This window comes from Mirounga angustirostris, unplaced genomic scaffold (assembly GCF_029215605.1).
Source record: "Mirounga angustirostris isolate CCGP_5_RB_7025 unplaced genomic scaffold, mMirAng1.0.hap1 SCAF_3, whole genome shotgun sequence".
In the NCBI taxonomy this organism is placed as follows: Eukaryota; Metazoa; Chordata; class Mammalia; order Carnivora; family Phocidae; genus Mirounga; species Mirounga angustirostris.
Window position 1 is genome coordinate 11,451,125 of NW_026991711.1, and position 26,217 is coordinate 11,477,341.

The following is a 26,217-nucleotide window of genomic DNA, read 5'->3' on the forward strand; positions in this document are numbered from 1 at the left end:
GTAACAGTGGCTTAAGCAGGAGCACCCCAGCCCTGTTTTATGTTATGCTGGGACCCTGGGGGTGAAGCCATGAAGGCATGTGCTGTGTCTCCGCAGGGTACATATTTCTGTTTTGCTTTCCATGTGGTCTTGTGCTTTCTACGCTTCATGCTTGTCTTCTGGACCAGACTGTGAACGTTTGAAGGAAGGGATTATGTTTTACTGTGTATAAGCACCTGAAACAGGAGGAGCTTCCGGAAGAATCCTGACAACCAGCGGTATGATTTTAGGAATCAGTCACATTGTATTTGACTCATTCTCTATCTGTGGGTCTGGCTCCACCACCAGAGTGAGCTGCTAAGGGTGGGACCCTGAGTTACACATTTTATATCCCTAGCATCTCACACAAGAGAGAGGAGAACATCTTCCATTTGGTTTGGGAATTCATTAACTGATTCACTGATGCCTTCAACAAAAATTTATTAAGGGCCAGCACCATGCTGGATGCCAGGAACCAACAAGTAGCTGTGCCTTCTGTCTCTGTAGTTTTAATTCCTACCTCACAAGAGTATGTGTAGAAGAATGATGTTGCCATTTTTTTAAATGGGACACATTTGTCTATTTTACAAAAAAAAACCCCCAAAAACCAAGCGCACGCGGTTCCTTGTCACTGCAACTTATCAGTTCCTTCTTTATCGTAGCGTGAGATGAAATAAAGTTGCAAACCGTTATTTTATTCCAATCGTACTTACCAAAGGCATTGGTTACCCATATTAGTCAGATCTAATACTTACAGTTAAGAGAAATCCCTTCTGGTGTGGAGCTGATGGAGGAACGATCAGGCTCCCACAATGCCAGGTGGGGTCGTTTCTTCCCCTTTTGTTATATAAAAAGCTTCAAGCATTACTAAGTGATGACAGATAGTACACTTGGCTTCTGGTATTTCTTTGAAGACCTGCCTGTAGCATGCTGCTTGGAAGCAGGAATGATTCCACAAATGGCCAGGGAGCCACCTCTAAACCGCCCTTCACACGAGGTCCAGGTGTGTAAACAGAGCAGATGGGCCCTCCGCCCTGGAAGAAGGAGAGCTGGAGTGGAGTATTACAGTTTTCAGAATCCATTCTTCTCCCTCCGAGGCAGTATCTCAAAAATTCCCTCGAACTGTTTTTCTCCTCTGAAGCTGCTAACTGCATCAGAGATCCTTCCTTACAGAGAAGGAAAAGGGTCTGCCCGAGCCCCCACAGGAAGTGGGTGCCAGAGTGGGGACTGGGACTCAGGTACTTTCTTGCAAATCTTGGGTGGCCGTCCACTACCCAGCACACCTGAGCCTGTCCTCCCTGTGATGAGAAGTGGCCGTGGTGGCCAAGTCAGAAGGAGCTCCTTGGAAGCGCATGCCCAGAGTCCTGGCAGCAGGATGTTTTGGGTCATGTGAAGACTACCTGCTGGGGCCTCTCTTTTCAGGGTCTTCTCAGTGTGTCCATATATAATGATCAAAAAGCAGTGTTTCAATAGATCTGTATTTGTAATTAGCTCCAACTTAGTTTTTACTTATTTTTTATTTTTTTAAAGATTTTATTTATTTCACAGAGAGACACAGCAAGAGAGGGAACACAAGCAGGGGGAGTGGGAGAGGGAGAGGCAGGCTTACCGCTGAGCCGGGAGCCCGATGTGGGACTCGATCCCAGGACCCTGGGATCATGACCTGAGCTGAAGGCAGACGCTTAATGCCTGAGCCCCCCAGGAGCCCCCCAACTTAGTTTTTAAAAATTTGACATATATGTATATATATATATATTTTTAAGATTTTATTTATTTATTTGACAGAGAGAGTGAGAGAGCACAAGTAGGGGGAACGGTAGAGGGAGAGGGAGAAGCAGGCTTCCTGCGGAGCAGGGAGCCCAATGCAGGGCTTGATCCCAGGACCCTGGGATCATGACCTGAGCCGAAGGCAGACGCTTAACCATCTGAGCCACCCAGGCACCCCTGACATATATATTTTTTAAGATTGTATTTTTAAGTAACCTCTTCACCCCATGTGGGGCTCGAACTCATGACCCAGGAATCAAGAGTTGCATGCTCCACCGACTGAGCCAGCCAGGTGCCCCCAAAATTTGAAATGTATTTAATGAAAAATTTGGAAATACAAAAATGTAAAAGGAAGAATCTCGTCACCCAAACACAGTAATTGCTAACATTTTGGTGTATTTTCTTCTGATGTGGCTTCTTTTTAACATGGTTGTAATCGCATCATAATACTAATAGCAGCCAACATCTGTTGAGGGCCTACTATGTGTCAGGTCCTGTTCTTTCTATGTCTTATCTCATTTAAGTTTCCTATCAACCTATCAGGTAGTTCCTATTATTACCCCCATTTCGCAGATAATAAAACTGAGGCACAGTGAGGTAAGTACCAGCGGTAGATAGTAAGTGGGAGAGCCAAGTAGTCCATCTCCAGACTCGGCATCTGGAGCTTGGTATCTGTTTTTGAACCTGACTTTATATTAAAAGCACTTTCTTATTTTCTTTGGAAACGCCAGTTTTCATGGCTGCCTAATAGTCCATCAAACAAATGTCCCATGGTTTGCTTAACCATGCCTCAATAATTAATTCATTTATTCATTTTTAAATTTTTGTTTATTTATTTGACACAAAGAGAGAGAGAGCACAAGCAGGGGGGAGCGGCAGGCAGAGGGAGAAACAGGCTCCCTGCTGATCAAGGAGCCCGATACAGGGCTCGATCCCAGGGCCCCAGGATCATGAGCTGAGCTGAAGGCAGACGCTTAACTGACTGAGCCACCCAGGCGTCCCCACACCTCAATAATTTAAATGATACAACTGTGAATCAAGTAGTCTTTGTGAATGAGGCTTTTTCTACATTTGGGATCACAGAATTTTCTTGGGATAAATTCCCAGATCTAGATTTAAGAGGTACAAGAAAATGATGACAAGTCCATTGGTACATACCGCCCAATATTTTCCAGGTGGGCTGCACCTGGTCTCACTGCCCCCAGCCATGTGAGTGTTGGCCCAGAGCTTACCACTCATAAAATGATTGATTCATTTGATAGGCAAAAACATATTGCTTTCAGCAGTTCTTGCCATGAAAAAATTTTAATCTTTTTATAAACATCCGTTTTTATGGCTGCATGCAGCATTTACCTGTAAGATACTTGTAAGTTCCCTTCTTTTTATTCCCTCTTTTGGTTTCAGACTGGAGCTAGATTCTTGGTTCATCTGCATGTTTGTTATAAGGGATAATCAAGAGTAGTTAGAACAGAATGGGGATGGGGGGAGCCAGAATAAGGAAGGGTCAACTCCCCACCCTGCTTTCACTCCTGACAGAAACTTCTGGACCATAGAGGACTTAGGGCCATCTCTAGGATTGCCCTCCTAGCCATCACGAACGCAGTGACATCACTTAACCACAGGCACATCATAGAAGCTCAATAAATACCTTTGGAGGGGTGAATCAATGGACTGTTCTAGCTCAGTCTGCCAAACCTTTACCTACCCTCCCCTAGCAACTCTATAGCTTGAATCACCGCACCTCAGTGTTCCCTTTGGTTAAAAAAAAAAAAAAAAAAAAAAAAAAAAAGGTTTGCATCTGTGATCCCAGGTCCTGGCCTTATTAGGATCCTAGAGGAGTGGCCAACCAGAGGTCTTTTAGCCCAAGGCAAATAACTGAGATCAAAGCCTCCTGGATCTCTCCGGGGAGGTCCTTGCCTGAGAGGACCAGGACCTCAAGTCAAAAAAGACTGGACTCTCCCCTTCCCTTTGTGACCTGCGAGCTTGCCATCCCTGATGGGAAAAGGGGAGAAGGAGGCAGATTAGGGGGAGCGGGAAAGGTGAGGGAGGTGATGTTCTTGGGGGAGGCCGATGAGGGCAAGTGTTTACAAAGATGGCTCAAAGGCTTGCTGAGCCCCCGGCTTCTTACTGTAAGGAGCCCTTGCTGGGCACGACCTCTCTTGCTCTCTCGGGGCCTTCAGAGATGCTGGCTAAGCTCACTCCTGCCTTCGGGGACTGGGGGACTCACTCAGATGAGTTGTTACTTGACATCCCTGACTCCATTTCTATAAACACTGTACAATGTAAAATTCAAGTGTTTTGAGGTCTTCGGATGTCAACTGGGACAAATATTGCTTTTTGCCTGTATGTTTTAAATGTATGTTAAAAATTTGCCGAGTATCAGTCATGAAGTATGATGCTGCCACTGAAGAGGTCGAACTTTTAAGTGAAATGTACAGGAGGGTAACCATCCACATAAGTGTAGCTTAGTGTAAAAATTAAGTGTAAGACATTTTAAGACTATGATTATACCAACCTCTTCTGTGAATCAGTCAGGGATGTGAATGTGTATAACGTTAGAAAGTATGTCACATGGGAGAAATCAGTCAACTATTTTAGAATTAACGTGGCCCTAAACAGAATTACGGAAACTTAATTGTTACTTACTTATAAGTAAGTTTGCTTCTAAAGTTTAGCCTGGCTAGGAGTTCCCAAACTATGTTACAGCATAATTAGACTTAGACCCCTAATGTAAAAGCCACATTTAATCTTTCAGAGTTTTGCTCGGTTGTTTTTCTTTTTAATCTGCAAAATGACAGGTCAGACCAGAGTCTGATTTAATGAGTCTCGGTGGGGCCTAGACATTGGTATTTATTAAATGCCCACCACGTAATTCTAATGTGCAGCCAGGGTCAAGAACCATTGGCCTAGATGATCTCTAAAGTCCTTCTCTGGCACCTAAATGCCGTGATTTCTATAATTTTAAAATTTATATCAAAGTCAGTAAGAAAATCAGGTTCACTTCACAAAGCATTCTGCTTAAAAACATCTTCCCAAATTCAGAGGTCTCAGAAATCCTAAAATGAAACTTACTTCATAACTGACCCAACCCCAACCCCATGAGGTATTTTGGGCAGATGTTATGAATTTTTGAAAATTTATATTTGCCCTACATTTCAACATTCCTAAATGAGTTTTAAGGCAATTACAAAAAAAAAAATTTTTTTTTTCACCTTTGAGAGTCAAGATGTGGTCAAAGTTTTTGATTTGGAAATCAGAAGGATCCAATGAAATGTTTATGGATAAAGATAGAGGAGAAATGAAGATATTGAATCTTAGCTGGTAGCTTGGGATGACAACTCCCTATGTGTGAGTGTGTGTTCACACATGAGCCTCCGCTGGGATCAGGGAGGAGCAGTTGATGTTGGGGGAGGGGGGAGTAGCTCATAGACACTAAAAGGACAGATGGTGGCAGACCGTAGCCATGGGGCCAGGATGCTACTAATTTCAAGGCAGTGTCCACCTAGGAACCGTTCTTATTGAAGACTACATTCCCAGAACCATCAAGTTTTTAAAATGTCGTTCAGCTGGAGATGGTTTTTCTTTTGTTGTTATAAAGCCCAGGCATCCACACTAAAGGCTCAAATAACCACATCCTTACTTGTCTACTCACAAGTGTATCTGCGGAAAGAGGCTGAAACCTCTCCACGAATCAGTCAGGAAACAGATAGATGCAAGTTTGGTATTTAGATTAGAAATACAAGTGAAAGAAGGAACATTACCATCAGAAGTGTGCATTTCTAAAGATTCATTTGAAAGTTTTGAAAAAAAGTAAAGCTCATGCCCTGGGGCTTCTGGGAGTATGTACAAAATACAATAATTAAATTAAGTCCAGCAGTTAAAATTCCTCATAAAAAGAAAAAGCTGGAGCGCTTCCCAATGGGGAATGCTTGACTTAAAAGAAAGGTTTTACTCTGTGGCCTGAAGGTCAACAAACTGGGACTCTGTGGGAATGTATAAAATTTCTTAAAGGGTTCTTCCGTCTTTGTTTTGTTGAAAGAAAATAAAAGAGTAAAAAGGGACAAGTTTTGAAAATTCAAAAAATGAAGGTGCAGACCTAAAATCATCATGATTTTTATAAATGCAGCAGCAGAGGCTATGAAAACACGCTCTTTTCTGAGTACTAATCTAACACATATGCTCTTTGAGGAGGAAGGAAAAAGACCAATGGTTCCGTTTGAACAAACCATTTTAAAATGTGCTTGTTTTCAGAAGGAGTGCATGCAAATTCATGGCCCATTCATTTGCTACTTATTTTGGAGATATTTACCTTAAATATTCTCATAAATATATTTCACAATTTAAAATTCCTTAGATGACACAAAGACTAATTGATTTTTAAAAGATTTTTACAAAGCAAAGGTGTAAAAAATGATTTGGGGGTTCACATCCTTAGTTACCTAAAATGGAATATTTATCATAATTTGAAAATATCTGTTTTTATAAATAATCACTATTGCTACCTCTCTGGTAATGTTCCCCTTCCCACCCCCAGAAGGAATACAGTTAAGAACACAATAGAAATCAGGGGTGGCCTGGGTGGCTCAGTCATTAAGCGGCTGCCTTCAGCTCAGGTCATGGTCCCAGGGCCCTGGGATCGAGCCCCACATCGAGCCCCACATCGAGCCCCACATCGAGCCCCACATCGAGCCCCACATTGGGCTCCCTGCTCAGCGGGAAGCCTGCTTCTCCCTCTCCCACTCCCCCTGCTTGTGTTCCCTCTCTTGCTGTGTCTCTTTCTCTGTCAAATAAATAAATAAATAAATAATCTTTTTTAAAAAAGAACACAATAGAAATCAAATTTTATATCCTTGAACTTTGTTACTTATAAGTATCATGAATTTCAGGTTGCATACTCAAATAATTTCTACTAAAACATAAGGAGCCAGTAATGCGGGATCCTCATCTTTATTGCTTAAATAGAATCTGAATGTTGCCTTTGCATTAGGACAGCATGATCAAATGCAGGACATTAGGAATAGCAGTTTGGGCAGCAATATTTAATTTACTGAATAATTAGCAGCCTCATTGGCATTTCTACTTTGATTCCCAAAGTACAATATTAGCTGTCCCCTGCACTCAGGCTCTCTGCAGTAAAATGGGCTAATAAAGTTCCTGTGCCAAGTTCACAGTAAATGAAGGACTATGGAGCATCCTGCAAACAGCCCCCAATTTAGGATGCTAGATTTACCTCCAAAACATGGACACAGAATTAGAAAAAAAATTGCTACCCCATTTCGTTTTCTTCGCTACATTTGTTGATTTTGCATTTGGAATGGCAAGGGGAGGTAGGAAAGTAAGACTATAAGGAAAAGCGAAGTAGAGGCAGACCAAGAGCAGACACAGGGACCAGAGAGGAGAGATGAGACAGAGAATGAAGGTGACGGAGGAGCGGCCAAAGCAGTGAGGTTGGAGCCAAGAGGAGGCCCAGAGAGCTAACACGGCTTGGTGAGTGCACCCTCTGTCCTTGAGAGCTATGTCCTGCTCCTTCATCCCTCCACTGGGATTCCTATCTTCAGACCACCCAAGACATTCTCCTGCCACTTAGACCAGTCCTCAGTGGGCAGTCACGCAAAATGTTCCATCTAGGGGGTGATCCAGGGCCTACAGGAGCCAGGGGCCATGGAGGCCCACTTCAGGGTGGCATTTGCCCGGTGGTGGAGTCTCCTAACTGCGTCTGATGACTACTTGTTTCAGTTGTGATGAGCTCAGATACCTTTGCTGGGTCCGGGACTGTGTCTGAGGGAGGCAGTTAGTGAAAACGAGGTTTCCGTGCCAAGTTCACAGTGAATGAAGGACTATGGAGCATCCGGCTGGCTCCGTCCGTGGAGCGTGTCACTCTTGATCTCGGGGTTGGAAGTTCAAGCCCCACGTTGGGCGTGGAGCCTACTTAAAAAAAAAAGAAAAAGAGGTTTCAGCTTTTTTCTCATTGTTTCAGAAAACTGATTTGGAGCTTCCTTAGTGGGGAACTTAATGTAACACCAGAAATCTGAGGAATTCTTGGGTGTGGAGCTGTGTGGTTTAGTGCTTTAATTTCAAGACATTCAGACATTCGTTGTAGGCTTGGTTTTGCCAGCTGTGTGACCTTGAGCAAGTCCACTGAAAGGGCCAATATTTGGGCAGCTCCAGGAGGCCGCTCCTATTCTGTGTTTTCTATGTGGATGGAGCCCCCTTCCGCCAGGAATCGGTACTGCATAATCTTCCCGAGCTTCAGTGAGGACAAAATCAGGGTGGTTGGACAGGATGCTAACATGAATTCGTAGTCAGAACAGCTCTATGGTGAAAGAAATTTCCATGGTCCAGGAATGGGACTCGGGGGTCCTGAACAACAACAGCAAAAGAGCCACAAAGCTCCCCTGGAATGTGCATGGCTGTTGGGAGTGTGCCACCCCGCCCAGCGTGTCCAGGGGTCGGTCCCACCAGTATGTTCTCCTGTGAGGCCAGAGCCTTCAGTGGCCAATAAAAGTGAACGAGAAAATGGGGTTCACCTGATAGAAATTCACTTTCCAGCCAGCTTTGCTGTGGGGGGGGGTCCGGGGGGGGGGAGAAGGGGGATGGGGGTTCCCGTCCTGGACTGCAGCACAGGCTGGGCACCGAGATGGAAATTATCTGACCTTTCCTGAATGCCTGAAAGCATGATGCTAGTACTTTCGAAAAAATACCATATTTATTTATTTGTTTGTTTTTATTTATTTGACATTCATTCTTTTCTAAAGATGATTTTTTTTTTAAATCGTGGTAAAATCTACACATCACCGGATGCAGGCTGCCCCGAGGAGGCTGAGAGTCTGGGCAGCTGTGTGCAGCTGAGGCAGATGTTGCCGGGTGGCTGACAGCTGGGGGCTGTCTGCTGACCTCCCCGGCCCCGGCCGGCCGAGCGCGCGAGTGGGGACGGGGCGAGGGCACCCGGCTGGTGCATTCCGTGCCCACTGCCTCCTCCTAGCAACTCTCTGAGTTAGGTATTATTGTTCTAGTTGAAGAAACTGATACTCAGAGAGAATAAACGACTTGTCTGAATGTGACACAACCTGGTCATCGGAAAGCCAGGATTAGAACCTAAGTGTCTGACGGAGAAAGACTCTGTTCCCGATTCGAATGATCACCCTTGGAGCGAACCCTTGCTGGGGGGGAGAGGTGAGCAGGAGAGGGACGCGAGATGCATGGCAGCGTCCAGGATTCAGGGCATCCACACTCTTTGGGGGACACACACACACAACAGCCACCATCTGATCCAGGGCAATGGAAGGACTGGGGGAGGGTCAGCGAGTCGTCTGTGGGCAGCTGGGGACACCTCTCAGACGTGACCTTCAAGGTATGCCTTGCAAAGTGGTTAGGAGTTTGTTGGGTGAGAGGAGGGGGTTGCAGAAGAGGGTCAGGAACTACCACCAGTCGCAGCCCGGCTGCTCGTGGCCAGAGCCCCTTGACAGAGGTGACGCGGCTCTGGTGTGGAAATGCCCGTGGGGCTGCTGCTGGTGGGAGCTCCCTCAAGCCAGACTGGGAGATGCGCCGCAGAGTCTCCCCCCAACGCCACCGCCGGAAGTTGCTGCCCGAATTCCAGTCCCTGGAAACCCACTGGAGGAAACGGGTGTGGTCCTTTCCTCGTTTGGGAGTTTGGGTTATTAACACAGTTTCCCCGGAGAATCTAAGCCAGAAATTCATGTTAGCTTTTATGTTCTTCCTTCCCTGGAACTCAAAAGAGCCCATTAAAAAAAATAAAATTAAGGGGCGCCTGGGTGGCTCAGTCGTTTAAGCGTCTGCCTGCGGCTCAGGTCATGATCCCAGGGTCCTGGGATCGAGCCCCACATCGAGCCCCACATCGAGCCCCGCATCGGGCTCCCTGCTCAGCGGGAAGCCTGCTTCTCCCACTCCCTCTGCTTATGTTCCCTCTCTCGCTGTGTCTCTCTCTGTCAAAAAAGTAAATAAAATCTTTAAAAAAAATTAAGCCACATACCTAGAGTGTGTATCTTCTGAAGAAACTCTCCACCACAAGGCTATCTGAAATGGAATGTTCATTTTTCTCTTAATTCTGTGTCTGAATAACTAAGGCAATTTCTTCATTGTTTCAAAACAAAACAGAACCCGGCCAAACCAGCTATGTGGCATTATGTAGACCAAAAAATCCAGTTTGTTTTCACTGAATTTCTCCCCTTTAGCTAGATATTTTAACATCTGTTGGTGGTTGGTCTTCCTTGTTTTTCACAAGATGGAGTTTTCAGTATATCAGCTCTCTCACAACATGTAATGAGAGGAATCTTGAAAATTCCTTCCAGGGCTTAGACTAATCTCTGGGACCAGTTTTCTATATGTTTACATGTTGCACACACAGTGTGAGAAATTGATTTTGACCAGTGGAGAAGCCTAACATAGTTACGGACTCCCTCTAGGTCAACAGGCACAGATACTCCAAGGGTGAGTTTTCTATCCCTTCCGTTAAATAGAAAGCTCTGTCTTTGACTTAGGGTTCAGCACTTAAACCAAGGGAACTTCCTTGGTTCCTGAACAAGAGCTCATACTGGAGAAAGGCACCCCCGGTTGGCCAAATTCTGTCCTAAGCTGGAGCCCAGCTTTCCAATTCCCTGTGTACAGCCAAGGGGAGAACGGGACAAGCCTGAGTGTTTGTTCCCTTAGGAAGTCGGACAGGCTGTTTACAAGCTGACTTTACTCTTCAGACTTCAGGCAGGACTCCCGGCCTCAGGATTGCAGACTGGCCGAGCTCCTGGAGACCAAAAGAGGAGGGGAGAAGGAGATAAAATGGGTGCAAGAAGTGGCTGGTTTTCCAAGCATACGGTCTGTAGTTTTTCACATGTTTTAAATTCTTAATCCGCACCTCTCTCGTTACCTTCACTACTGTCGTCAATGGCACTTTTGTTGCGGCATTTGACATTATTTTACGCCTTTGCTCTTCCTTTGACTTCACACAAGAGCGTTTTAATTTTGAAAGAAAAGTGCATCCGGAACCAGTCCTACGACTTTCATGCTAGCTGGCTGCTTGGCACTGGGTCGGGCTCAACAGATGTTTGTTGAATGAATAAACGAATGAATGAATGGATCCTCTGAAAAAAGTTCAGAGAAATCCTTACTTTCAGAAAAGTTTTCTTGTTTTTGTTTTGTTTCGTTTTTAAACTCGGGATGATCACTTACAGTATCCTCTATGGATTTGACAGGGAAATTGGAAAAGTTGGTTTTTGAATCTTTTGAAGATTCAAAAAGCAAAAGCAAAAAAGCCACCCAAAATGGAATGCTCATTTTTCTCTTGATTCTAATACCGTGTTTGAATATCGTGGGAAATTCAACTCAATGACTGAAAGCAGGGGGACCCGAGTCCTCCGCAGGTCCCTCCGGCCACGCATCCGGATTGGAGCCCGGCAGACTAAGGGCGCGCGGGGGTCTGGTCAAGGGGATCTGGGCCCAAGAGATGCGCCGGTCGCTTGCAGGGTCCGAGGGCTCGTCCTTGCTCCCGGCCCAGGCGCTGACTTCGAGCCGGAGGGACATCGGGGCCGGCCGGTCCCCAGGGCAGGCGCGAGGGCCCCGCGCAGGTGTCGGGCCTGTGCGCGGGGTGCGCCAGGGGTGCTGGGGGCCTGGGAGACCCGAGAGAGACGTTATTGTTACACTGTAACGAGTCTGATTAACATGCTCCTGACACTTTCCCTTAGTTTCTCCGGCTCCTAGCAACAGCTCACAAAGGCGCGGGATCGTCCCGGGCTCCGCGGGGACACGGGGCAGCCTTTGATCTGCCACCATTACAGCGGGGCTGCGCGACAGGCCCGCGGGCTCCGGGCGGGCGGGCGAGCGGGGCCCGCAGCCCCGGCCCACTGGGCTCCCCCGGCCCAGGCCGCGCCCCGCCGGGAAGGGACGGCGCGCGCGGTGCCGCCGGCGCCCCCAGGCTCCGCGGCCCGGTGCCCCCGCGCGCCGCCGGCCGCCCTCGGTCCTCGGGAAGCGCGCGCGGCGGGGGACGCGGACTCCGCGTGTCCGGGCCCCGCGGGCGCACGTCCTTCCGACGGGGCGCGCAGCCCCGGCTCGCCGAGCCCTTCCCGTCGGAAGCGCAAACACCGAGCCGCTCCCTTCCAGACAAAAATGTCAAAAGGAAGGGCGCGAGCGACAAATCCCTGGTCTTTTACCAGACCTGTAAACAGTTTTTTGTTTTTGTTCTTTCTTTTTTTAAATGAAAATTCTGCAGGCTTCAGCCCGCTTAGCTGGAACGGGTCGGATCGACGGCCAACGACCACAAAAGGCGCTAACGACGATTTCAGTTTCTTCCCACACATCACACTCTTTATGTCGTTGGCAGTTCTTACCGATTCGGAAGGAAATATGCGGCCAGATAATTGCTGGAATGCAAACAAACCACCACCAAACATCCGCAATCACCCATCACAGGGCGGCAAAAAGCTGCCCGGTACCACGGCGCAAGCTTTCAGGTACTAAGTTAGGCATTTTAATTGCCATTTTGTTCGCTCTGTTCGCCCCCCACCCCCGGCCCGAGTTAAAATAAAGCGCGGAAAGGAAGATGAAAGTTTTAACATTCAAATGTTGAGCTCTGCTAATTACTTTCCTCCACTTCCCCCCGAAACTGCAGCGTGAAAACCTTTCACCGGGGGAGGGTCTCTGGGCTGCGAGGACAGTGTCCCCGAGCCTGGGGCATAAACTCCGCGGTGACAGACCGGCTCGGTGGCCCTCGCCGGCATTAATATGCACAAGATCCTGCTGGTAATCTCATAACCTGTTTCGTACGATCAGTTGCCTTCCAAGTACTAGAGGTAAAACTGAAAACTAAAAACGGACGACAGTTAGCTTTCCAAGATGAACGGAAACCATAAAACCAGAATGTCCTTCGAATTAAAAAGCATGTGTTCTTTTTTATCCTCTCAAGACATAGTTAGAAAATACAACGTCTCCAGTGAAGGTCAGTTTCCCCAACGAGGAACGAGGGCAGAACTATTAAGGGTTAATGTGTTAAAGATGAGGGTAACAGGTATATTTTAGAAAAGGAAACAGACAAACCCTACAAGGTCTGTTCCATTTACCCAGCAAAATATGGCAAGCAACGAGCTACTTTCAAATTCAAATAGGAGGTGGTGAAGTCTTCTTGAGGAAGCTTTTCCCAGCCTGTCCCTGGAGGAGAGGACCTGAGGGCAGCGAGCGGTTCAGTACTTTGAAATCTGAAGGGAACTGCACCCAGATGCCGGGGAAATTCCCAACTTGTGCTCACAGACAGTGCGGGACTCCACTGGCGTTTCCGCCTCACCATTTCAATAAAACATGATTGTATTGATATAATCCTCTATACATTAAAATGAGGTTGTCACAGATTGTCATTAAGACCTCAGTAAAACAATGAAGACATTATTGGGCACCCCCCCTCAGGCAAGGTATTAGGGGAATAAAACAATCTACACCACACGGGTCCTATTGAGATTAATGAAAAAATTATGCAAAAAAAAAATCTCAATTTCATTTTCCCGTGACAGGGCTTTGCATACATACAGTCCTGCCCCGCACCTGATGATTTATTAAACTAATCTACAGTGATCACCACTGATGTTCTCAACTCAATCTTGTCCTGGCTCATTTTCTAAGTAATTGTTTCTCATTAGTTCTGATAATGTTTTAATAGTGTTACCCATAATTTAGCCCCCAAGAATTAATAACAAGGGGGTGATATGGCGAAGCGGCTTGTGATGAGCTACACAAAATATAAACAGGTATGGTTTTTAATTAATCGGATGGCTGCGAGGTCCTCTTCTTGTAGTCCACTGCCAACTGGAGGAGTTCCCCAGGACCTCTGACCCTAACTAAACCCTCTTCTGGGGGCCCTCGGTCAGGGTTTCTGCTCGGAGTGGGACCAGAGCAGAGTGGTCCAGATTTTTGGCCCTAGTGGGTCCTAGTCTCATGATATGACCGTAATTGGGAACACAGGGTTACAAGGAAGATGATAAATGTGACATTTGGGTGTCAGGTAAAGGTGTGGTGATCTAGGAACCCACGGGCCTGTTGGTGATGGCGGTGGGGAGTCCTAGCCACGTCCCGGCTCTCAGCACCACCCGGAGAGGGACCTTACTGGGCGTGCTGCTTTTCCTATGACCGTTGCCCGCCGCCCCGAAGGCCTAAAGCCCAGTGTGACTGGAGGCCAGTCTTCTTCCCACACTGGCTGAGATACCGTCCTCCTCCTTCCGGCCGCGCCATGTGAGGATGCGGCTAGCTCCCACCTTCCTTTCTAGCTAATTCGGGGACAGCACAGGATGGCCAAGGTGAAGAGTGACAGTGCTCTCAGGAGGGGCTGGAGAGAGGGGTGCGCAGAGGAGAGGAGACCCCCCCCCCGCCCGAGGCAGGCCGGGACCCCAGCTTAGCACATCCCGTCCCCGTTCAAGAGCTGTGGCCTCAGATCCCAGGTTTGGGATTATTAGTTGGTGTTTCCAGAATGTGTTTCCCCAGAACCGTCCTGCCTGGATCCGGTTCCTTCCGCCCGCCTGGCAGAACTGCATCATCCCCTTCCTTCAGTGCACTGGGTGGGTGGGGGTTGCGGGACGGTGTGTGGGCCTCTCCCACTCGGCTTGGGTTCCATGGCGCCCCTCCTTGTATATAACCTTCAACTCCACTTACCTCTCGGCTTCCTGTAGGAACTGCAAGAAGCAGGGGCAGAGCAGACCCCTGGCTGGGCCATACCGTTGGGGCCATGGAGGAAATAAACAACCAGGGTGTAGGAGGAGGTGAAAAATGAAAATAAAAAAACAACTGTTTTCTATTTACAAATTTAAAGAAACAGAACAGCCTTCCCCGCGGTGTTTGTCTAAGAGTAGCAGCTTTGCGGCTGTGTAGGTCATGAAAAGGTTGGTGTAGAGTTTAAAACTTCCCATTCTGTGAATTTCTTAAAGAACAGTCGTCCAGAGTCTCAACACAAAAGCTCATGATTTAATGAGGAGCAGAAACAAAATCTCTGATTGTTGGTGTTTCAGATTTCATTGGCGTCCTCTGGCAAACACAAGTTGATCCTCCCCAGCTTCAATACCCTTTAGCCTTCAGTATAAGAGCACATGCTGAATAGGGAAGAATGGCTGGTTGTTATGTTTATTTACCCTTCCTACAAGCTGGGTTAACCTCTTCAAAACAGCTTTACTAAGCCCGTTAACCACACCGCCCGTATGACCTGCAGCAGCATCTCTAATGTGATGCAAATCTCGCAGGGGACCATATGCACCAGCTCGGCCGCATTGTGTCTTCTTAGAGGCTACAAGTTTATTGCTGAGGGGGCCCTGTCCCGGCCATACATTTACAGGGGGAAGCGGCCTCCATGGCAAACAGTTAAATGGGGAAATTAAGGGAGAGAATGGATGGTCTTGTGTTTCTGCACATTTTTTTTTAATTGCTGGTAACTGTTGACCCAAAGCATTCACCCAGGATGAGGGCTTTCATAGTTCTCATCTACCGGTTCAAATGTATGGATGTTTCATTTTGGGAGGTGGAGGTTAAGAGTAATCAGCTTTGAAGATTTATTTTTAGAAGCTATCTGATACTTAAGTTTTCTATGCCATCTCTCATTTTATCAGATTTCTAGTGAAATAAACGTAACCCCTTCATTTAACTACAATTTTTTTTTAAAGATTTTATTTATTTATTTGACAGAGAGAGACACAGCGAGAGAGGGAACACAAGCAGGGGGAGTGGGAGAGGGAGAAGCAGGCGCTCCGCTGAGCAGAGAGCCCGATGCGGGGCTCGATCCTAGGACCCCGGGATCATGACCCGAGCCCAAGGCAGACGCTTAACGACTGAGGCACAAGACTGGCCTTAAAACTATTTACAGTGTCGACTAATGAACAATGTGGGAAACATCTAACATGAGAAATGTGAAGGGAGCGGACATATTCGAGAAAGATCTGTTTCATTAAAGACCTAACATCCCCCCAAGCCCATCTCTCTCCACTATTTTATCTCCCTGTGAAATCATAAGTGCATATTTGTAACACATTAATGAGCAATAAAGTCCTAAGCTTGGAATCAAAAAGGAGAAAGTTCATTTTTAGAGGAATAACTGGCCAGTGAGATAATACACCCACAAAAATTGTGATTAACATTGTAACCATTTGAACTGTAAATGGGAGAAAGGTTCCAATCTGGCATACTAACAAGTTGCCTTGAGTATTATGGTTTGTCTTTAAGAAACCCACTGTATATGTTCAGCCCACCTGATGAGAGCTTCATTTAACAGATCATTTTTCCTTGATGGATGTGGCAAGCGTAACAATGTTCTGGGCTTGCTTCAGTAACGGCTTGTCGGTCATACTCCCTTGGAAAGTAAAGGCTCCCTGGAAAACAGAGAACACAAACTTCCTGAAAGAATGTTCAGAAATTATAGGCTTCCTTTCTGTGCACACTTGTACAACAAGAACATTTTAGATTCTACCTGAATTATATTGACTTTCCCACCCAACTTTTGAGAAAGCCAAAGTAAATTACAGGGGAAAGATTTCTTTTTTCCTCCTAAAGAGGGAAAAAAACCCAAACAAACCCTTCAGCATTTTAATGGAGGGGAAAAGCATCACACAGAAGGTATTTGAAACTGTTCATTTAACTCTTGAAATCAAGCAGAAAACAACTATGGAAGGAAATGCAAATACTTCCTTATATAGTTTTAAAAATATTGCATAGAACTTAAAAAATAGTAACATGCTCTGGTCACCAATTGTTGTTTGAAAAAATAACTGTATCATCAGTTTAATGGCAAAATGCTTCCTTCTTGTAACATAACTGAGGGGTAACACTACCATGTGATGAGAAAATGTAAGGTAGGACTGTACTTAATAAAAAGAGATTCCTCTGTTGGTATATACATGCTGAAGAGGACTAGAATGACAAGGGACATGAGCCTGTAACAAAGAAGTCACAGGTCTGTTGAATGGTGAGTCTGGAAAGAGTTTCTGAGAACTCCTAGTTTATCCCCATTTTACGGATACATTTTCTTTTAAGCTTCTGCAAATACTTAGTGAATGTGCATGTGATCTATGTCCTGTTCTAGATGAGGAAACTGAGGCCCAGGGTAGTTAAGTGATTTTCCAAGGTATGTGACTAGGAGAAGTTAGAGCTGGAGTTAATATTTGGGTATTGGAACCTCAAGCCTTTATTAGAAACCCCCGTATTAAGGTAACGAGGTAGTGTCTTTACTGCATCAGAAAAAAAAATTAACTGGACAGAAGGCAGTATGCCCAGAATCTGAAGTTCATGTCTGGTTATTTACATTCTTTTAATCACTTCTTCTTGCTGTTTACAATCACAGCTCTTCTCTTCCTTCCTTCCACCTGTTGGCAAGGATGCTGGTGGATGGGAGCAATCATAATTCTTGCTGATGGTCCAGCTGCATATACTGCCGCCCATTTCTGATTTCACAAGTACCACCTCTTGACAGACAATGTTGTCATTACTCAAAAGTTCTGGGATGGGGCTCCTGGTCTCTCTGAAAACCCTTATCTCCCACAATTACAAGAATTACACATAGGATGGAGATTTTAAAAAGTGGCAGGGAAAAAAAAAAAAAAAAAAAAACCCCCCCCAAAAAGTGGCAGGGAATCCTTAGTAATGACTTTGGAATTTATTTTTTTAATTATTTTTTAAAATGTTTTATTTATTTATTCATGAGAGTCAGAGAGGGGGGGGGGGGCAGAGGCAGAGGCAGAGGGCGAAGCAGTCTCCCCGCCGAGCAGGGAGCCCGATGTGGGACTCGATCCCAGGACCCTGGGATCATGACCTGAGCTGAAGGCAGATGCCCAACCATCTGAGCCACCCAGGTGCCCCTAGAATTTATTTTTCAATCAAGAGAGATTTAAAAGCCACTGGGATTAGAGTTTTCACCAGTGGGTATCTAACCTTCTCAGCCTTAGAATGATAAATCTGATTCATATGAGAACCTGTGCTGGCCTAAAATCCTATACCTGAAGTCATTTTCCAACCCTCTCATTTTTACTGTTTATATTTCTAGATTGACTTTTGCCTAATTTCGTTCAGCCTAGAGTGAATTTTGGTCATCTCTGTGACCATGATGAGTTTTATGAATTCAGTTAGAAGTTCCAAGGATGTTCCATGGGTTAGCATAGCATGTGAAATCAGGGCGGAGGACTCACGCTGTTTTACAAGGCAATAGTCTAGTTTTCTTATTGGAGTAAATGATGAAGACCAAAGGCCTCCTGGTTATCCGCCCACCAAGTGGATTATGGCCCTGTAAAACAGCACATCTGTCCTGCTAAGATTTAAATAATAGGCTGGAGAGACAAAATTAGAATAGATGCACATGAAATCAAAACGATGCGCAGAGAATCAAAATGACGGCCTTGGGTTTATGCCATGTTTCCCAAATCTGCTTTGGGTTCCACGTGCACATCAAAGATGCAAAATATTTCATGGAGATCATTTCTTTCTTTTACGGTGGCAGATTTTGCTTGACTTCCTTCATTAAGCCTAAGCTGAAAAACAAAGTTCAACATTTTTGTTTGTCTCCTTCATCTCTACAAATTGAGGATCTTAGTGTTATGAATTAGACCGCCTAAAATGAATATCCTCCTGCTTTCACATATCGACCTATAATATGGCTGGGGTTTTTAACATAAGGATCTACATGTGAAATGTGAATGGGTCTGTTGGTCAGGATCTGGTAAAAATGCAGTCTGTCAAATGTTACTTGGATTTGTGGGGAGGGTTTGAAACAGTCCTTAATGAATGATTAGAGATAAGTTTCCATTTTACAGCCCAGTGCTTTCCTGAGAAATTGGCACACCATTTCAAAAAATAAAGAGAGCCTCCATCAGCTTGAAGATTCAGACTATAATTTGGTTTAAAATGCCTTTAAATAGTAACTTATTCATAATTAACTACCTTAACAACCAGGACTACCACAATAATAATAGCTATAATTTTTTGAGCAGTTGCTAGATCAGTGACTGAGCCAGAGACTTGACAAGCTTTATTTCATGTAACGCTCATAAGAACACTGTGAGGGAGATACTACTATGCAACCCTATTACAAATTTCTTTTAAAAAATTCTTTTTCTTTTTCATTGTGGCAAAAACACATAACATAAAATTTATCACCTTAACCACTTTGAAATGTACACTTCTCTAATGTTAAGTATATTTGCACTGTTGTGCAACAGATCTCCAGAAATTTTTCATCCTGCAGAACTGAAACTCTCTACCTATTAAACAACTTACTCCCCATCCCCTCTCTGGAAGCCCCTGGCAGCCACCATTCCATTTTGTTTCTGTTAAGTCTTGTATCTATCCCCATTTTGTAACTGAGGGAACTGGGGCACAAGGAACTTAAGAAACGGATACATGCCTTCCCTGTAGCTACTGAGGTGTAGAATTGGGACAAAAGCTAGCTCTAGCTGATCCAGAGGGTGTTCTCCAGGCTTATACCCTAGGCTTATAGATTGAAAAGTGTTTCTTCTTCTTCTTCTTTTTTTTTTAAAGATTTAATTTATTTATTTATTTGAGAGAGAGAGAGAGACAGAGAGACAGAGCGAGCATGAGCTGCGGGAGAGGGAGAGGGAGAAGCAGATTCCCTGCTGAGCAGGGAGCCCGATGGGGGGCGCTCCATCCCAAGAACCTGGGATCATGACCTGATCCAAAGGCAGATGCTTGACCAACTGAGCCACCCAGGCACCCCTAGACTGAAAAGTGTTTTCTGAGTGGCTTTCCTGACCAACTGGACCAGAATCCATCTGAGGGGAATGGTAGGGGGTGTGGCTTGTTAAAATGCATATAGGGCCCCATCCTATATGGTGTGATGCAGAAGGCTGGGGGTGGAGGCTTGGCCAGGAATCATCTCAGGATTCTAAAGCACATTCAAGTTGCAGAAGTGCTGTGTTTTAGCTCCCCTGCTTAGAAATAATTAGGCTGACTTTGATATGGATCCCGCCTGATCCCTGCCCTCAAGGAGCGTGTGCTGGAGGAGACAGGAAAAAAAAGAAGCAGGTGCCGTCAAATGCAAAAAGAATCAGGAAAAAGGCCAGCGTGATGAGCACAGAGCGATCTGAGGGTCTGAAATGAGTGCCCTTCTTGTGCACTCAGGATCACTGTTGTCAGGTCACACATTTCATGTGGAGGTGATACTGTGTCCCTAGCGCAGATCATGCATTCCCGGCTAGACTGGCCATGGAGCTCTGTATGCAATGGGCTCTTACTCAACAGTTACCTATGAAGTTACTTGTAGTAAATCCCTGGTCAATCACTTTGGCACATTTTACTATACACACGTGTAGGGTTTCAGACTCCTGGAAGTGAAGGGCAACACCACCTTAGCATATGTGTTATCTGTACTGCAAAGAAAACAAGTGATGATGACAGTAATCATCCACAGGAAACATTTAGAGCAATGTTATATATCATATATACCACATATATGTTGCATCCCTGGCACGTAATACCTGAGAACTTTGTCTCTAGTGTACTAAAAGGTTAATTTACTAGAAACACGAAAGGATCTAATTCTTTCCCTACTCACTTTCATTTTCAAATCACGTCTCTGGGCACTCGGGGAGTTCTCTCGGGCGTCCCGGTGATGGTGGCGCTCTGTTGGCCCAAATGATAATGCTTGAGTAGAGCTGTCATGGTCCTTTTGTAGGGTGACACTCCTCTTGTATGACTCTAAGCCTAATGCCCAGTGAAATATTTGCCTCACAGCAGTTCCCAGTGAATTCCTAAAACTTTTGTCAGCATTGGCCATTATGAAATTTCTCTTCAGGATCTTCTTGGTTGTGCCCTCTATTTACTCAAATCTTGCAGGCCCAGCATGGCCTGTGATGAGCTCTTCCTCACTCACAAAATCAGCGGCTCCTCCCTACTCCTCAAAAAGGGGGAGGGGGTATGATACTCCACTGAGGTATTCTGATGGACACTTTCGTTCTTCTGTCTTTCCCATTTTTCACCCTATCACCCTGGAGAGTCCTTGGACAGGCCCTAGGACAGCCCTTGGTCACCCCATGATTTGGTTATGACATTCCTTTTAAGGATGTTAGTTTGGGTGCCAGGTACCCACAGCGCAGTGGGAAGGTCTCACTGAGAAACTGCTGGGACGCTGATTGGAGAGTTGCACCTTCCTAATTGGGATCTTGTTGTGATCTTTCTAAAACACTGGGTAGGATTATCCATTTGCTTAAACCTGGCTTTGGCTCCCTCTGGACTTACAAAATCAAGTGCAATCTCCTAAGCAGGGATCCCAGGACTCCCCATGAGTAGACCAGACCCTGCCTCTGGTCTCAGCTTTGTCTCCTGCCAGTCCACCCGCATCCACACCCACACTCTTCTGTACCTCTCCCATATGCTCTGTTCTCTGCTCTCAAGGACCTTTCCCTGTCTTTCCTGTAAACTCCTCATCCTTCAAAATGTCAGAAGATGTCAGGTCTATGAAGTGTTTCTGGAATTCCCTGGTAGGGCTAAATTCTCCTTCCTTTTTTTTTTTTTTAAGTAAACTCCATGCCTAATATGGGGCTTGAACTCACGACCCTGAGATCAAGAGTCACATGCTCCGGGCGCCTGGCTGGCTCAGTTGGTAGAGTGTGCAACGCTTAATCTCAGGGTCGTGAGCTCAAGCCCCATATTGGTCATAGAGCTTACTTAAAAAAAAAAAAAAAAAAGAGTCACATGCTCTGCTGAGCCAGCCAGGCGCCCTTCTTCTTCCTTTCTCTGTACAGCCTCCCATTACAGGCCTTGTCACACTCCATTGTAATGATTTGTTTACACTGCTGTCTTTCTCACTAAGCTGTGAGACTCTTGAGGAAGGGGCCATGTCTCATAGATCTTTGAATGCCCAGAACCCAGTACTCAAAACATGGTTTGGAGTGGAGCCTGGCTCTTTTGTGGGGCTCGAGTTGGGTGACTGAGGGGAGAGTGATTTGGGAAGATGCTATCTATCTTACCCATCTCCTCTCCTTCATTCTGCAAGCATCTTTCTGTGCCACTTGATCTTTCCTTGGTCTGGTAATACTGGTCAGTTGGCTAACACTTGCTGAGCCTCCAGTAGGACACGGTGACTTTCCCTAACAAATGTGATGCTGGCTTGGGGTCAGGTTAACTCATGCAAGTGATGTAACAGTTAAAGTGCAAGCAAGTCTGTCATATTTGTGGTACTTAAGGACTGAGGAGCTACAGAGAAACAGGGCCATCAAAATGGAGGTGGTTTGGCTAGGGAAAGGCTTTGAGGAACAGTTACATTTAAAGTCAGGTTTAGAAGGTCAGGGATGCCAAAGGAACAAGAGAGGGGTGGGGGATACTGGGAACAGCACATAGAGACACACCAGTGGGGTTGACTTTCTCTGTTCTGCAGGAGCCCTCCATGCCTCTGGTCACCAGTGATTCAATAGATCAAGCAAATGAAAGGATCACAGTATGAGATACTGCATCGGTCTATGGCTGAATGGGATTCTCTAGGATCTAAGGAAAGGGAGCCTGATCCAGCCTATATTAAGATGGATGATTGCTGGTTCTGTTCCTCATTAGCTGCTTGACTTTCCTTATGCAGGAAGGACTTAGCTTGTTCTTGATGAAGCTGGACTGGAACCCACCGGAATCCCTCTGTTCTTGTTGCATGCCCTGGTGAACCCACTACTTGCTCCTTCCTGGACCTTGAGGGGAAGAGGTTGAACCACCTGTTTCCTTTCCTCTATTTTGGGCATTCTCCCTCTAAGGGTGCTCTAGGGATCCAACAATGGGAAAGCTAAGAGCTGGCCCGGTCCAGCTTTGATTCTGAGTGGGACCATCATAGATAGGTTGACCTGGGCACCAGGGGGAGGGATGGATGTTCATTCTCCGTTGAGGAGGAAATATGGATTCTCTCAAGCCTACGCTCTAGTTTAACTATAGACCTTAGTAAGGCCTGGAATATTTACTTCCAAACTGAAAATTGGGGAGGTGCAATCTTATTAGTAAGACCCATTGCCAAAAAAAGAGATTCATCTGATAGTACTTTATGATTTTACAAAACATTTCAAAGACATCTTACTTGCAGGAGGCAGGGCATGGTAATTTCTGTTTTATGGATGCAAAAACTGCAGTTCAGATTTCGTTAACCTTTTTAAAGGAACTTATGGGAAGGATAGGACTAGAATCTAAGGTTTATCACCCCAAATCCCAAACTCTTTCCCCTATTTGGTGTACTCCAAAGTATGACTGGTAACAATGCTGAGATGGTTACAGAAAAATATTTAAATATAACACTTTTTAAAAATATATATTTATTTTACATGATACTGTATATTTAAAAATTTTATTTTGATGTGATTTTCAAAAAATAACTACCATATCTAAACTGTTACTTCAGAGGTATTATTACTTAGGATGAGGCTGAAAAAAATGTATGTAGGTAAGGTGCAGATAAGCAAATATGTGAAAATGTAATTTTATTTCACTTTATTGTTTAAGATTTTATTTATTTATTTATTTGAGAGAGAGCGAGCGAGCGAGCACGGGGGCAGGGAAGGAGCAGAGGGAGAGGGACAAGCAGACTCTGTGCTGAGCTGGAGCCCAACGCAGGGCTCCATCTCATGACCCTGAGGTCACCACCTGAGCTGAAATCAAGAGTTGGACACTCAACCAACTGAGCCACCCAGGTGCCCTGAAAATGTAATTTTAATAAATGAATTCGGGAACAACTGAAATATAACATGCTTCCATCCTGAGTTTCCACTTGACAGCTTTTACTGTAATTATGACACCAGAAATACTGCAGGATATTTTCAGTGAGAAGAAAATCAATAATAAATATGTGAATGACATTTTAAGTCCTCAAAATACCTAAAGCATATGTAAGAAGGACTAAAGGAGGTGACATTTGATCCTTGTATATGCTTCTGAGTATCAGGAACCCTCTGCTTTATAGATAAACATTTTTTTAAATTGCCATTAAGAGAGTAAACGGATATTTCTGAAGACTTGGGAAATAGGGAACACATTTTTCTTATTTTAACACTTAAGTTGTAGTGATAATTTGATAGGTATTTTAATAATATTTTGAATTAAAAGTCAATAGCCAATTACTGCTATGGCCAGAGAATTTCAAGGCTAATGTAGCTCTATATGAATTTCTACAAGTTCAACTGAAGCCATTCTGCATGGTCAACAATTCACATTGGGCTGATGTGTCATTACTATTAGTACTAAAATTCTGACAGATGATGTTCCATGGCCTTTGATGGGGAAGCCCTTTAAATGATTCCTAAGAATGCAATAGTTGGAATATCCGAATGGGGGTTACTTCTGCACCAAACTGGGGAATGCAGTGACCACTCAGGCCTGTTGAACTGTTCAGGAAGGCCCCTCAGACATGGCCTCAGAAGGGGTGTGGGGTGTGGGGAATCCTGCATCCTGGGCAGCCTATCAGATTTATTTTCCAATTTCTGAAAGGTGAAAAAACCTGGAGAAGCTCCCTTCTTATCCTTCCCATCTTTTTCCCTGTAGTTCTCTGACTATAAGAACTCAGAGCACGGAACCATCAATGGGGTATGAAAGGCAGGGCCCTGGTGCAGGCAGTTCTACTAGCGAAGTCAGCGTGGCCCAAGAGGACACAGCAAGGATCACCTGTCCAGGCAGCCCCTCTGTGACTTTCCACCTAACAGAAATGGACAACTTTCTAGGATGGGCATTCTGAGTGGTATTCTGTAGCTTGCAGCTGAAACAAAAAGTGCACACAGATACATACAGAGAAAGGCTCTTGCTTCTCTGGGTTCTCCCATTTAAGGCACCTTGATGGAGAGGCTAGGAATATGGCCTCTGAGGTCGTCTACACCTTGAATCCAAGCTCTGCTTTTTCCTAGCTCTGTGTGATCCACAGCAAACAACGCTATACTTTCCTGAACCTCAGTTTCTTCACCTGTAAGATGGGCATGAAAATCCCTCCCTTTCAGAATTGCTGTGAGCATTAAGTAAATTAGTGTAGGCAATGGCCTGTCACTGAACAGGCTGTCAGTCCACGGGACCTGCAGCTGGTATCCCCACTCACTGCCCTTGCTGTCGCCACGGCTGTGACTGTGTCCCCCGACACGGACTGCTGTCACCACCACCCCCATCACTGTTGTTACTGCCAGTGCTGATGTCAGCCAGAGAGGATTTAATTCCATTTATCACAGAAAGGTGCAGTGAGAAGCACAGAATTTGAACCGTAACAGGATTTTATGATTTTGGAGTAGCTTTAAGGGTTCTGAGGGACATCAACATTCTCTCTCTCTCTCTCTTTTTTTTTAAGATTTTACTTATTTATTTGCCAGAGAGAGAGAGATTGAGAGAGGGAACACAAGCAGGGGGAGCGGGAGAGGGAGAAGCAGGCTCCCCGCTGAGCAGGGACCCCCCCCACGCGGGGCCCCGCTGAGCAGGGACCCCCCACGTGGGATCATGACCTGAGCCGAAGGCAGACGCTTAACGGACTGAGCCACCCAGGCGCCGGGACATCAACATTCTTGAAGATGCAGTGAGTAGAGGCCCACTCATGCCTAAAGCTTCCTGCCCCCTCTAAACTATAAATCATAGATTGAATTATCCCTTTAAGAAACTAGAATCAGATGCTATATATAATTTGACACAGCATCAGTATTTGAAGACAAATACATTTAAAAGAATTTAAAAACTTAGAATATCGGCTGAGGAGACACCAATCAAAGGCAGGTGATCTGAAATTGGGAACATCGCTTACACTGGAGGAGGTAGTAAAACAGAAAGACGGTGTTTCCAGCAAGAGAGAGCAGGAGAATGAAGAGTACTAGCAAAGATGCATGGCCTGATGCATTTATAAAAAGGAGGAAATTCCTTGGGATGTGGAAATTGAGTGAATGTAAAATGACATTCATTAACACTTTGCTTTTTAAAAAGGAAGCATGAAATCATTTAGCTTTAGTTCTGCACAGAAAATAGAAACACTTGTGTTATCCACTGGTAAGATTATTTGGGGACTTTACCAACAGTTTTGGGAAGTGGAAAGAGAAAAGAAGAAACAGTGGAAGGCTTGAAAGATGAATTTGGCAGGGAAGACGGAGGTGGCTGGACAGTAGGGAGGAGAGCAGAGGTGAATGCTTGGGTCTATTATGTTAATATGTGACCAGTCCTGAGTTGTCTACTTGCCCAGATGGAGGGTCTCAGTGGATCAGAGCCATCCTTACTTTACAAACGGACAGGGGAGACCAAAGGTGCCTTTGTTTTGAAAGTTCTTCTCAGAGCCCATGAAGTGTAGACTGCAAGATTTATCTTTAAAAATATTCAGGCAGAATGATCAGGTAGGGACAGACAAGTCTTTATTTTAAATATCTTTTGATAAGGGAATTTGGAAAAAGTATGCCATGTGGAAAGCTACCTACTGAGGTGAAACAATTAGATTTATAAGCATATTGCAATTTAAAGGAGTTTCCACATTTGCTAGAACATTAG

General features: G+C 45.2%; 1 protein-coding gene across 5 annotated transcripts in view; it reads right to left on the bottom strand.

The window, feature by feature from the left end:
- Positions 1–6,555: 6,555 nt before the first annotated feature.
- CLYBL (citramalyl-CoA lyase) overlaps positions 6,556–26,217 on the bottom strand; it is a 256,800-nt gene continuing 237,138 nt past the window's right edge. Inside the window, exons 9-10 of one of the 5 annotated variants that reach the window (XM_064585927.1) lie at positions 16,005–16,124; positions 6,556–7,710 (exon numbers count right to left, since the gene is read on the bottom strand). In XM_064585927.1, coding sequence (XP_064441997.1) covers positions 16,029–16,124 — 96 coding nt within the window. In that variant the 3' untranslated portion in view covers positions 6,556–7,710; positions 16,005–16,028. Of the gene's footprint in view, positions 7,714–14,934; positions 16,125–26,217 lie in introns of those variants that run through there. The other 4 variants (XM_064585928.1, XM_064585930.1, XM_064585926.1 and 1 more) reach the window with 4 other exon arrangements.